The following is a 12,581-nucleotide window of genomic DNA, read 5'->3' on the forward strand; positions in this document are numbered from 1 at the left end:
TCCAACTCCATTTCCTAGTTCAGGCCTCTATTAATGGGCTGTTTATTATCCTTAATCCACATAAGGATCAGTGGCAGAAATATGAGAGCTTCCTGGAAGGACCAAGTGATAATAAGAGGAGGAGAGAGAGGCGAGAAATCCTCTCCATCTCATAGTTTAATTTTTCTCTGGGCCAACCGTTGTTCTCTTAAGAGACGAGAGCGTCCTCAGTTTGGAACACATCGGAAACGGCAAAGCCATTCTCCGAGGGTCTCGTTGTGTGGTCCTGCAAAACACAGGGTCACAGGCAACTAAAAAATAATCAGCCTTTTAAATCAGACAGAGAGCTCTGGCATATTCACGATATACCAGTTCAGTTTTTCGTTTCATAATATACCACATTATACCATTGTTTAACAGTGGAAACCGAGCGATCAGACCAGCATTCAGCAGGGGGATTTGTCAACGTGGTTAAACGCCCTGATGATGATTTCCCAGTTTGCCTGGCTCCACAGGACCCTCCTGGACAAAAAGGGGGTTTTGTCTTTATCTTTTTCAGGGTCGCCCTCTCGTCTCACGTGCTGCCAGGTGAGTAAGGAGCTACCTTCCTCAATTCCAACCAACAGGAGGCTGCAAAATGCTTCCCATCGGTAAGAAAAGCAAGCAGGTTGAGACTTTAGAGTAAAAATATTAATATTTTGAATAGGAATGAGTTATCTGTGCCAACCTACAATGAATAGATACAGCAATTACTCCCTGAGGATCATCCCTCAAGTATAACAGTATTTGCCATTGTATCCTCTTTCTATGAAACTGGAATCCAAAATCATATGGGTGGGGGCTTCCCTGGTGGTCCAGGGGCTAAGACCTTGTGCTCCTGCTGCACGGGACTGGGGTTCGATACCTAGTAAGGGAACTAAAGATCCCACAAACCGAAACTAAAATATCTCCCATGCTACAACAACAATCACACATGCCACAGCTAAGACTCGGCACTGCGAAATAAATAAAGCAATATTTAAAAACAAAACAAAAATCACATGAGTAACTAACATAATAAATGCTTTTCATGATTTTTAACATGTAGGCAAATCAGTGGCACGCATATTTGGGGCATGTGAGTGTGTAATTTATTATATGAGAACAGGAAAGAAAGCTATATCCTACACTTTGAATGGGGGCTTCCCAGGTGGCTCGGCAGTAAAGAAATCGCCTGCCGGCACAAGAGATGCAGGTTCGATCCCCGGGTCAGGAAGATCCTCTAGAGGAGGAAACGGCAACCCACTCCAGTATTCTTGCCTGGACAATTTTATGAACAGAGGAGCCTGGCAGGCTACAGTCTACACTGAGCATGCAAGCACACACTCTTTGAATGAAAGTCTGTCCTCCCAAGAGGAGCTGTGGGCTGGATATTTCGGAGCCCGCTGTGTCCATGGCACTTGCCAATTATAAATGACGCACACATACACACGTAGCAGTGGCGCTGTCCTGTTGAAAGAGTAGAGGCTATTGCTCCATTTGACAGATAGGACAACTGAGGTTAAATGTAGTTTTTTCGAGGCAGCTAGCCAGTGAACAGGGATAGACACTCATCACCTTGCAGAACGGGCACAATGCAGCCATTTGGAGCAAAGAGCTGGGGTCGAGGCTGGCCTCTTTCAGGCGGCCTGGGGCAAAGGACGCAGCCTCTCTGAGCCCAGGTGCCTTTTACTGAATCGACCAACTTTATGGGGCTATTGAATGGACTAAAGGAGATGTAAGGCGGCCAAATGATGGGCACTCAGCAGACCCCAGGTATCACTAGAATCATTCCTGTTGGTAGGGCAATGATGAGGGTTAAAGATGAGGGGGCGGGACCTGGAAGGGAAGACGTGTTCTGGGGACTGCCCTAGGAACAAGGCAGGGCCGCTGCAGGGCAGAGGCAGGAAGTGGATGCAGATGGGGGCGGGGACAGAGAGAGCAAGCCATTCTCCCTGTCAGCACCGGCAGCGGCCTGGTCAGAACGTTCCGGGCTGCCTCCCACACCAAGTGGAGGCTTGTTTCAAGGCCCCATGAAATTTGAAAGCTTTGAGACCCACTTGTCCGAGAAGTGTACCGGGCAAGTGGCACTTGGGTGGGTTGGGGGGTTCGGCCCAGCCCCTCTGGGTCGGGGGGGATTTGTGTCCACGGGTCCGGGTCCCCTGGGTAGTTCTGCTCTCTAGTTCCCTGGAGGAAAGGGCTGTGTTTTTAGCAAAAGCCAACAAGACACCCAGCACTGACTGGGAGCCACATGCAATGCGAACAGACTTGTCACTGCCTCCGCAGGGACAACCAAACCCCTCTGGGCTCCTCTAGATGTGGGACACACAACTGTCTAGTTTAAGAAATAGTAATAAATAAAAAATGAAAACCCACAGGCTTGCAAAGGAACCTACAGAGCAGTTGCCAGTTTGTACAAAGCAACCTGGGACACAAGCAGCTCATCAAGATACTGTCCTTGGGCGATTTCTCCCTCGCCCCCAGATTCAGTTCAGTGGAGCCCAGGGTGAAATATTAGAGCAAACAGCGCTAGTGAAATCAACACCACCATCCTGCTGAATTCAATGGGCAATGACTCAGCGAGTGTCCCCCCCTTTCACCCTCTTTCCGGGAATTTCTGAGAACTGCAGCAACAGCTCTGACCCAGGCCCTTGCAGATGGACCTGACCTAGACCTTGCCGGCTGGCCCCGCAGCTGTCTTGCGTGGGAGGACCAGGAGGCTCCAGGCATGGCCCACCCCATCCTTTCCTCACAACATCAGAGGGACGGGGGATGCAAAAAAAAACAAGAAGCCATCTGTCTGATACACGGCAAACTTTCCAACATCAATCAGAAGCCTATACTCCCTTTCCATAGCAAACATTAATTTTGAAAGGAAATACAGTGCTACAAACTTGCAGCATGAAATGAATTATTTTACAGTCAGGCAAGGGCCGATTTCTAGATGTAGTCTTGGACACTTCTTTGTTTCTTTCTTTTTCTTTCTCTCTCTTTTTTTTTTTTTACTATTATTATTATGTTTTAACAAACTTTATAGCCCATTTTATTTGTTCTCAAATAACTTTTTCTCCTTCTTTTCGACACATCAATGACTTGGTTTGTTTCCCTCACGATGAGATGTTGAAACCAAGAGATTGATACTGCTCAGCGGAATATAATTTAGTATTATGTGCCGTGGGTTTATGAAGCAGGAGTCAAACAAAACATTGCATTTGAACACTATCCATTTATTAGCTCTATGGAGAGATTTATATTTGACAAGGAGACAATAACTTTGCTTCCTGATAAGCCGAAGAGGTCTATTTCTGTGTCCAATGCACAGAGTAGCTTGCCCTTCCCCAATAACTCTATTTACTACTATGAATATATTTTAATAATAAAATTGATATATATGTAAATTTATTTTAATCTAATTTCATCGAATCCTCCTAAAAAAAAAAGAGCCTTTGTAGACTGTTTTCATATCTGAGTTATAGATTTCTGTATCGTATTCCCAGATTGATTTCCAGGCTATAATTCTGTCAAGATTTCCTCTCGGTGTCGAAAACAGCAGCACCACAGCTAGAGTGCTTTATAATTGGCATCACAACAGAACCAGAATTACAGCCTCGATATTCATCCCAGTGCTGGGTGGGTTCATGTTAGAGTATTTCTCTCTTCCTTAGCCTCTTCCTGGGGTTGAAGGTTTATGGCTAAAATTACTTTCTAAATTAATCACAAAAATGCTGCATTGAAAGCTAAGGCAGAGGCAGTGGATTAGACAGAGATAAGAAAGGAGGGGGGAAAATACACCCTGAGTGAAGGGAGAGGAGAACAGAAGGATGATTAAACAGGGGCAGATGATTAAATCTAGGCTGTAAACAAACATCTTCCCCCCCACCCCCGCTTGTCCTCTGCCTTAGGGTCAAATAAATTAAACTGGCATTATTTACTACATAAAGAGAAACTGATTTTTATTTTGTGGTGAACGGAGAAGTATTTCTTTGCAAGCTTGCCCTAAATCAAAGAGGTTCTTGAATCACCCTCCCCGTGTGCTTTTAATAAATACCAGGCCCGTCCCCTGTGGGTCATGCAGCCCTGGCCTGGCACAAGGGCTGGTAAATAAAACAGTCGTTTTTCCCCCTCGGGGTTCAGAAGAATGAGCACTAGGCTCTCTCCCTGCGTCTTGTCAATGACCCGCCCCCAGCCTTCTTCTAAGCGACTGTCTGCATCTTTCCTGAGCCTTTCATCTTCAGGTCGATGGTGAGCCTACCCAGAAACTAACTACCAACACCAAAGTCTGCTCCATCTCCAGAAAACAGAGGGTGGGGACTTGGCCTTGTAGCCCCGTGGTCCCTGGAGACTACCGGGCGGAATGGGGAAGGGACGGGGTGCCCAGGCTGCCCGCTGGGTCCCGGCTGCTCGAGAACCAGCCAGACCGCTCAGTCTTCCGGGAGGGAGCTCTCCAGACCCAGCGCTGGGGACGTGATCAAGACAGGGCTGAGGAGAGACTCCAACGGCGGGGGGGACGGAAGAAAGCCCCTCACAAAGAGGTCCACCCCTAATCCCCAGAGCCTGTGAACGTGCTGCTTTACGTGGGGCACGGGCTCCACACTGAGGGCACACTAAGGACCTGGACGGGTTAGATGGTCTGCATGGACCCACCCCAATGACAGAGTCAGAACCGTCCCCAGCTCTGGTCAGAGGGAGTTACGAGTACAGAAGAAGCCAGGTGCGGCAGTGTTTGAACAGACAGGAAGGGGGAGATGATCCCAGGATGGGAGGCAATTTCGAGAGGCTGAACAGGGGAGGAAATGGACTCTTCCTAGGGCCTTCAGGAAGGAATGCAGCCTGTCTCACATCCTGATGTCAGCCTTACAGAATGGTAAGACAATACATGTGTATTGTTCAAGCCACCAAGTTGGTGGTGGTGGTGATTGTTCAGACGCTCAGTCGTGTCCGACTCTTTGCGACCCCACGGGCTGCAGCACGTCAGCCTTCCCTGTCCTTCACCACCTCCCGGAGCTTGCTCAAACTCATGTCCTTTGAGTCAGGGATGCCATCCAACCATCTTGTTTGTGGTAGCTTATGACAACAGTCACAGAAAACTAATTTTCTGTCTATTTTCTAGAACCAACTCATGCTCTTCTTAGACAAACAGCAGATCTATACAGAGACAAGTGATTTGCAAAATATACCCACCTTGGGACTCAGATATAGACATTGCCAAATAAGGGTCCAAAAAGTTTAAAGAGAGAAATAGAGAATGAATAGCCTTTGGAAGAAAAATTACTCCAGGAAACAGTAGCACACTTTAGATAAAGCCTTATCAAGGACCTCTCTGGTGGCTCAGCGGTAAAGACTCTGCCCTGGTCCGGGAAGATTCCACACGCTGAGGAGCAGTTAAGCCCGTGTGCCACAACTGTTGAGCCTCAGCTCTGGAGCCCGGCAGCTGCAGCTGCTGAGCCTGCGTGTCTAGAGCCTGTGAGGAGCCACCACCGCGGGAAGTCCACGCACTGCGACAATACGCAGCCCCTGCTCGCCACGAGCAGAAAAAGCCCTCAGGAAAGCAGTAAAGAGCCAGTGCCACCAAAAATATCAATAAACACATAAAATGTTAAAAAAAAAAAAAAGAAAAAGCCTTATCAATGCTCAAAATAACTTAGAGAGAATAGACTCTATGATAGGAGGAACCAGAGAAAAGAGGATGAGATAAAATCTAAAAGGAGGTATTCTAACGCATATATATGGAATCTAGAAACATGGTACTGAAGAGCTCATTTACAGGGCAGCAATGCAGAAACAGACATAGAGGATAGATTTATGGACATGGGGAGAGGGGAGGGGAGGAGAGGGTGAGATGTATGGAGAGAGTAACATGGAAACTTACATTACCATATGGAAAATAGATAGCCAACGGGAATTTGCTGTACAGCTCAGAAAACTCAAAGATGGGCCCTGTGTCAACCTAGAGGGGTCGGGTGGGGCAGGAGATGGGAGGGAGGGTCAAAAGGGAGGGGGTATATGTATACCTATGGCTGATTCATGGAAAGATTTGACAGAAAACAGCAAAATTCTGTAAAGCAATTATCCTTCAATTAAAAAAAAAAAACGCAAAAAAATTTAAAAGGACAAGAAAGAAAACTGACAGCATTAAGGGAAAAAGAGAATCCCCTGGTGGTCCAGTGGTCTAGACTGGGCACTTTCACTGCCGTGGCCCAGGTTCAATCCCTGATCCAGGAACTAAGATCTGCAGACTGTGTGATTCAGCCAAAACAAGTCAAAAAAAAAGGTAAGGGAGAGAAAATAAGGGAAATGTAAAAGAATTATAGAAGTGAAAAAAGAAGAAATAAGAAATAATACTGATGTTTATTTAAATAAACTTATTGTGAAGGACAGATTTTAAAAATAATACAGAAAGGAAAAGGAAAAGATAAAGGTTACTAGAAAGAAATCTTAACTATGGAAGACAGATGATGAATGCCCAACATATGTTTAATCGATCTTGCTTCCCCGGTGGCTCTGCGGTAAAGAATCTGCCTGCAAAGCAGGAGCCCCCAGGAGGTGCAGGTTTGATCTCTGGGTTGGAAAGATCCCCTGGAGGAGGGTATAGCAACCCACCCCAGTACTCTTGCCTGGAGAATCCCATGGACAGAGAAGCCTGGTGGGCTACAGTCTATGGGGTTGCAAAGACTCAGACACGACTGAAGCAACTTAGCACGCCAAGTGAATGAACCAAAAAAATATTAATATATGTACTAGAAGGAAATTCTCTTGAAATAATGGAAATGGAAAGGATTCATAATATTCCAGAGAAAAGTAATAAGGAGAACCAGAACTGACACACGGCCTGGTGAATATAAATGAATTGAGAGAGAGAGCATCCAGACATAAGAAGTATATTACCTTAAATGTAAAAAAACTCACGGACCCCAGATGTCCCGGCAACCCCACAGGTGTCAGAGCGCGGTATAGAAACGATGCAGGATGCTGAGGGTAAGAAATGTGATGGGAGAATTCTTTACTTTGTTAGGTGTTTACAAGTAAAGTTAACAGAAAGACAATCTCAAATGTGCAAGAATTTAGGAAGTTAAGCACGTTCGAACCCTTGTTGAAAGTGACGCAAAGACTTAATCCATTCAAATGAACAATGAATCAAAATGGATAAATGGAGAGGCTGACCAATATGAATAGCTGGTACTGAAATCTGAATCCAGTTGAAGAGAGAATGAAAACCTCTCAAATACAGTAAGTACAGCTGAAAACAGAATGCAATTGTTCCATTTCTAGAAATGAAAGCTTAGTGATCTTAAAAGTCATAATCTGCGCACAAACAGCCTGAGATCTCATGTGTCTGTTCCTCCCAACCGTCACTGCAGCCCCCGTGGCCCCCACGGCCCCCGAGGCCCCCCGTGGCCGCACAACAAAAAATGAGGTGGGGAGGGAAATAAGGAGGTGGCCCGTATGGGAGCATTTTCTCCTTCATCTTTCATATGATAGAGTCGGAATATTCTGTTTCATTTCAGAATCGACAAATTGAGAAATAGAAGTTTAATCAGGCCGTCTTGAGAGACCAGCAGAGCTAGAAATAGATTATCTTCTAAACCAACTGGGGGGAGGGGCGGAGAGGAGAGAAAGCAACAAAAGCAATAATAAAACATAAGGAAAACACACACCATGAAAAAAGATGGAAAACAGAGGAAACCACGATGAAGCATGAAATAAAGTGATAAAAAGCAAAAATATCGTGGGATAAATTCAGCCATTCAAGGAAAAAGACAAGCAGGTTGAATAAAACATATTAAACTCAATTTCGTTCTGTTCCACACAACAACCTAAAATAAAGGAAGCAAAGTAACTGATGCTAAGAGACGTGCAAACGCGATGAAGCAAACGGGCTGAGCTGCGGACAAACGTGGCATGCTGAACCAGGCACCACACGCTTTCCTCCCAAACCCCACAGAAAGCGGACAGGAAAGGGATTCTGAGACCCTGGCCAGCAAAGACTGGGAGAATTGAGGGAGGGAAGGCAGCTTAACACATTCTGGGGGGAATTCCCTGGCGGTTCAGCGGTTAAGGTTCTGCTCTTCCACTGCAGGGGGCCCGGGTCCAATCCTTAGTTGGGGAGCTAAGATCCTGCATGCTACAAAGCACGGCCAAAGTAATTAAATTTTTTAAGGGTTTTTTTTTTTTGTTTGTTTGTTTGTTTTCGAGGCTTGGAAGAGCTGGATCAGTGGCAAGAAACTGCAGAGACCTCAAAAAGGCAAATCTCAAGTCAGCAGCAGGAAAACCTGAGAACAAACCCAGTCCCCATCAGCAAATCCTAAAAGCCTCAGGCACAGGTACTGAAATGGAGCCGTGCTAATATATGTATCAGCAGACGTAATATGGGTCTGGATGTTCCACACAGCTGGACAGGAGGCTGGGAAACAGGCTCTTTTATTTCAGACACCAGTGTGCTCCAGTGAACGCCGATGTGTTGCTACCTAGGAGAAAACAGAGCGTCTGTGCTGGAGGAGACAAGCAATGGTCCTGTCCCAGACAGTCACTTTCATCAACGTGGTGCTGCGCGATGGACGCACGGCTGACATAAACCTTTACGAGCTAAATAACACGGCACCAAAACACAGAAGGCAGAAGCTGCAGGAAAGACAAAATCAGAAGCCTGCTCCAAGGAACAGTTACTGCTGAAGTTTTAAAAACCATTCCAGCCATAGGCAGAGAACGAAAACCTATGAAATGACCACATCGTTGATCCCATAAAAGCCTGACAAAGGGAAAAACACATGGAAAATATTCAGACCCATATTACCTAAGCTCATTAATACAAGAAATCTAAATAAAAGTGGAGCCAATACCATGTAATAGTATATCCGTTTCCCACTGCTGCTATAACTAATTACCACAGATGCAGTTTCTTTAAAACGTTCAAATCCATCATCCCACAGTTCTGTAGGTCAGAAGTCTGGTACAGGTCCGACTGTAGCACATATCAAGGTCACCCGGATGACCCACCTACTTTAACGCCAACTGTTCAGCTACCTTAATTACACCGGCAAAGTTCCTTCCGCCATGTAACCTAACAGTCACAGGCAAGACGTGGTGGGGAGGGGGCTCCGTAGGGCATGGAGAATCAAAACTGTGTCTGCACAAGGCATGCATTGAAGGAATAACACACCATGACCAAGTGATAGTCATTCTAGGGATGAAAGGTTGACTCACTATCAGAAAATCTGCTAAAATAATTTATTACATTCATACGTCAAAAAGAGAAGGAAAAAACATCTGTCTTAGAAGAGGCCAAAAAAAACCTTTGAATGAAATTCAACATCAACTTCAGACATTTTAAACTCTAAACACTATACTTTTAAAAATTTATTTAGTCTGCATTTATTTTTGCTGTACCGTGTGAGACATGTGGGATCTTAGTTCCCCGACCAGGGACCAAACTCATGCCCGCTGCAACAGAAGTGAGGATTCTCAACCGCTGGACAACCAGGGAAGTCCCAGAACTACACCTCTTTAACTTTATAAAAGCTCTATATACCTCGAATGACAGTAATACCTTTGTGGTAGAATACAGGACAATCCTTCAGGTAAGAGGGCAAAAAAAAACCCGCCACACTTGTCTATCATGAGCCAGCTCTGGACTATTCAATGCAGTTAGGCAAAAGAGTAAAACGAAAAATACTGGAAAGGAAAAGGACAAAAAGATAAATATTTGTGATGACATGATCACCCCCCTGAAAAGCCCAAGAAAATCAACTGAAGACCTACCAGAAGCAGTGTCAGAGGGTTCCAGGAAACGAGCTGGGACATAAAAATAAGTAAGGAAAATCAGTACCGTTCTCAGAATGCTGAGAAAATCCAGTTAGAAAATAAAAAGGATGCAAATATCCTATTATCACAATATCAACAAGAGGAACAACAAGTAATACAATAGCTAGAAATACACTTAAAATGAAAAGCAGGGGCCCCAATAAAGTGTTGACTGTCTCACAAAGGGGCAAGGAGAGAACAGGGCCACAGACTGCACAGACCAAGCCATAACCCTAATGGGATTCCAGTTAAAACGTCGACAGCAGTGCTCATCTGGAATACTGAACACGTGAGACAGACACTGCAGAAGAGCCAGGGACTTCCCTCGTGGTCCGGTGGTTAGGACTCCCTAGGCAGGGGGCCTGGGTTTGATCCCTGGTCAGAGGACTGCATCCCACATGCTAAAGATGCCACGTGCTGCAGCTAAGACTCAGCAGAGCCAAAGAAATAAAGAAAATAGTCTTTTAAAAAAGAGTAATGGGAGGGCCTTGTCCTGCATTGGCTATTTTGAAATATATGATAAAGCTAAAGCAGTTAAATGGTGTGGTACTATGCCATGCTAAATTGCTTCAGTCATGTCTGACTCTGGACTGCCTCTGTGACCCTCTGGACTGTAGCCCACCAGGGTCTTCTCTCCATGAGATTCTCCAGGCAAGAATACTGGAGTGGGCTGCCATGCCTTTTCGCTGCAGAAATAGACTTGTGGGGAACAACAGAAAGTTTAGAAGTACAGCCAAGTATATTGAGAGACAGCATCTACAAGCAGACAGCGGTCAGACCACATATCAATACGTACCGCAAGCCACTGGGTGGCCGACTCTCTTGGTATAAACAGCAAACTCTGACAGCCTTTGTTTTCTTCATGTGGGTGGTCTTTGTTTATTTCCACAACATCTGCAGTTGTGGGGTGCTCTCAAGTTCAAGTTAGTGGAGGAAGGACAGAATATTCAACAATATTTGACATCGTTTTGAAAGAAGCGGCTAACGGTTGGGGGAGAAGGAGACTGGTACAGCAAACCTCCATCAAAATAAACATCAGGGACTTCCCCAGTGGCCCAGGGACTAGGGGTCCACCTGCCAACACAGAGGTTCCTTCCCTGGTCCCGGAAGATTCCACCTGCCTCGGGACAACGAGCCCAAGACGCAACCACCGAGCCCGAGGGCTCTAGTACCTGTGCTCCCCACCAAGCGGCAAGTCCCTGCTTGCTGCAGCCAGAGAACGCCTGCGTGCAGCAGCAATACCAGCCAAAAATAAAGAAAATGATTACTTTTAAAAATCTTAAATAAATATCAGATGCATCAAAGATCCCAAATGAAAAAGGAAAATTGTGAAAACAGTCGGAGGAAACCATGGATTGCTCTGCACCACAATCCCACAAGGCGGGTGAGACTGGTCGATACGTGTCCTCACTCACAGATGGACATTCAGCTCCAGTGAGTTGAGCGGCAGAGCCAGGATGTGAACCCGAGCCAGACTCCCGGTTCACAGGGTAAACAGGACGGGTGGCGGGATGCGGGTGGCCAGGATGCACGCCCCCTCGGGACTGCGGGCAGGCTCCCGGCACACTGCCTGTCGTCACAGGGACCTGGAGAGGCGGCAGAAGCCTTCCCGGAAGCCCGTGGGTCGCTGGCTGCTCACCTGTTGGGCTTGTAGCCCAGGCTGTCCATCATGTGCGCCTGGTCCAGGTCTCGCGGGAAGCCGTGCAGCACCCACCCTCTCTCAACACAGTCCTGCTGGTCCAGGCGCTGTTTCAGCACCTTCATGATGATGTTGTCGGGGACTGCGGAGAAAGGAACACAGCTCGTCACTCTTCGGACCCAGCAGGAAGGCGAGGGCGCATCCGTGGTCCTTGCCCACCAGCTTCCTAACTTCATCTGACCTGGGTTTGAACTGCTGAAGAGGCGGGTTTAGGTGGCCGAGGATGTGGGTGCCTATTTCTCGGGGTGCTCTGCGGTCCCACCAATGAGGGGAACATGTCTGTGCGGGGAAGGGATGCACTGGGTGACCTTGACGTTGAGCTTTCCCTGACTTTGACAGGATAGACGCCCATTGGCAGCCAGGACAGCTCCCAGCTCTCCAGTGATGTGCCAGCACCCTTCTCCCCACCCTGCACCCCAGGATCCAGCTTTTGCTGCAAAAGACTTTTCACGGAAGCCCCGGTGGGAGGTTTCGTTTTCCTCCAATGGAGCGGCGGTGGTGCCCCCGAGGCTCTCTGCTAATTTACGATGCATGTGCAACCCACCCCTTTCTTCTCCCCTTCCCCCTGGTTCTCCCCTCCTTGCTGTTTAGAATCAAATCTCTCACAAGAAGCGCAGCGTTAGTTATAACCGGTGACTGAAATCAAGTCTTGCCGAGAAGGAGATGTTAAGAAGCCTCTTGTTTACATTACTGCAATTGACATTTTCCTGAAATTTATACCTTTCTTCCCAGACTCATTAAATGGCCTGTGTTGCTAATGTACTGCGTTCTAGCAATTTGCACTGCATTTCCTGCGCTTTGCACTCATTTTTCCAGAGATACTTGGTAAATATTACCGTTGTTTGCTATAAATGTGGGCCTGATGACGAGCAGGTTTTCCGAGCGGCAGTGACAGAGCGGTTGGCAGCTTCTCTGGAGATGCTCGGTTGCCCTCCGACTGGCCATCCAGGGGTCAGCCCAGTGGCCCTAATACACACGACTGGAACCTTCCCAAAGGCCCCCTAGGCTGACAGCCGGGTGAGAGAGAGATCCAGAAAAAATCACTACCAGCTGCTCTCCTCCGTGGCCGGGACACGCCGAGTGACCA

The 12,581-nt window shown here is 46.8% G+C and overlaps 1 protein-coding gene across 3 annotated transcripts in view; it reads right to left on the bottom strand.

Annotated features, from left to right (window-relative positions):
* The window catches only part of AK8 (adenylate kinase 8), a 155,320-nt gene that overhangs the window by 39,035 nt on the left and 103,704 nt on the right, over positions 1-12,581 (bottom strand). For all 3 annotated transcript variants that reach the window (XM_052649437.1, XM_052649435.1, XM_052649436.1), the window contains one exon: positions 11,435-11,576. In XM_052649437.1, the coding sequence (XP_052505397.1) occupies positions 11,435-11,576 (142 nt within the window). The remainder of the gene's footprint in view (positions 1-11,434; positions 11,577-12,581) is intronic.

The sequence above is a fragment of the Budorcas taxicolor genome, chromosome 11, assembly GCF_023091745.1.
Source record: "Budorcas taxicolor isolate Tak-1 chromosome 11, Takin1.1, whole genome shotgun sequence".
NCBI classification, from domain to species: domain Eukaryota; kingdom Metazoa; phylum Chordata; class Mammalia; order Artiodactyla; family Bovidae; genus Budorcas; species Budorcas taxicolor.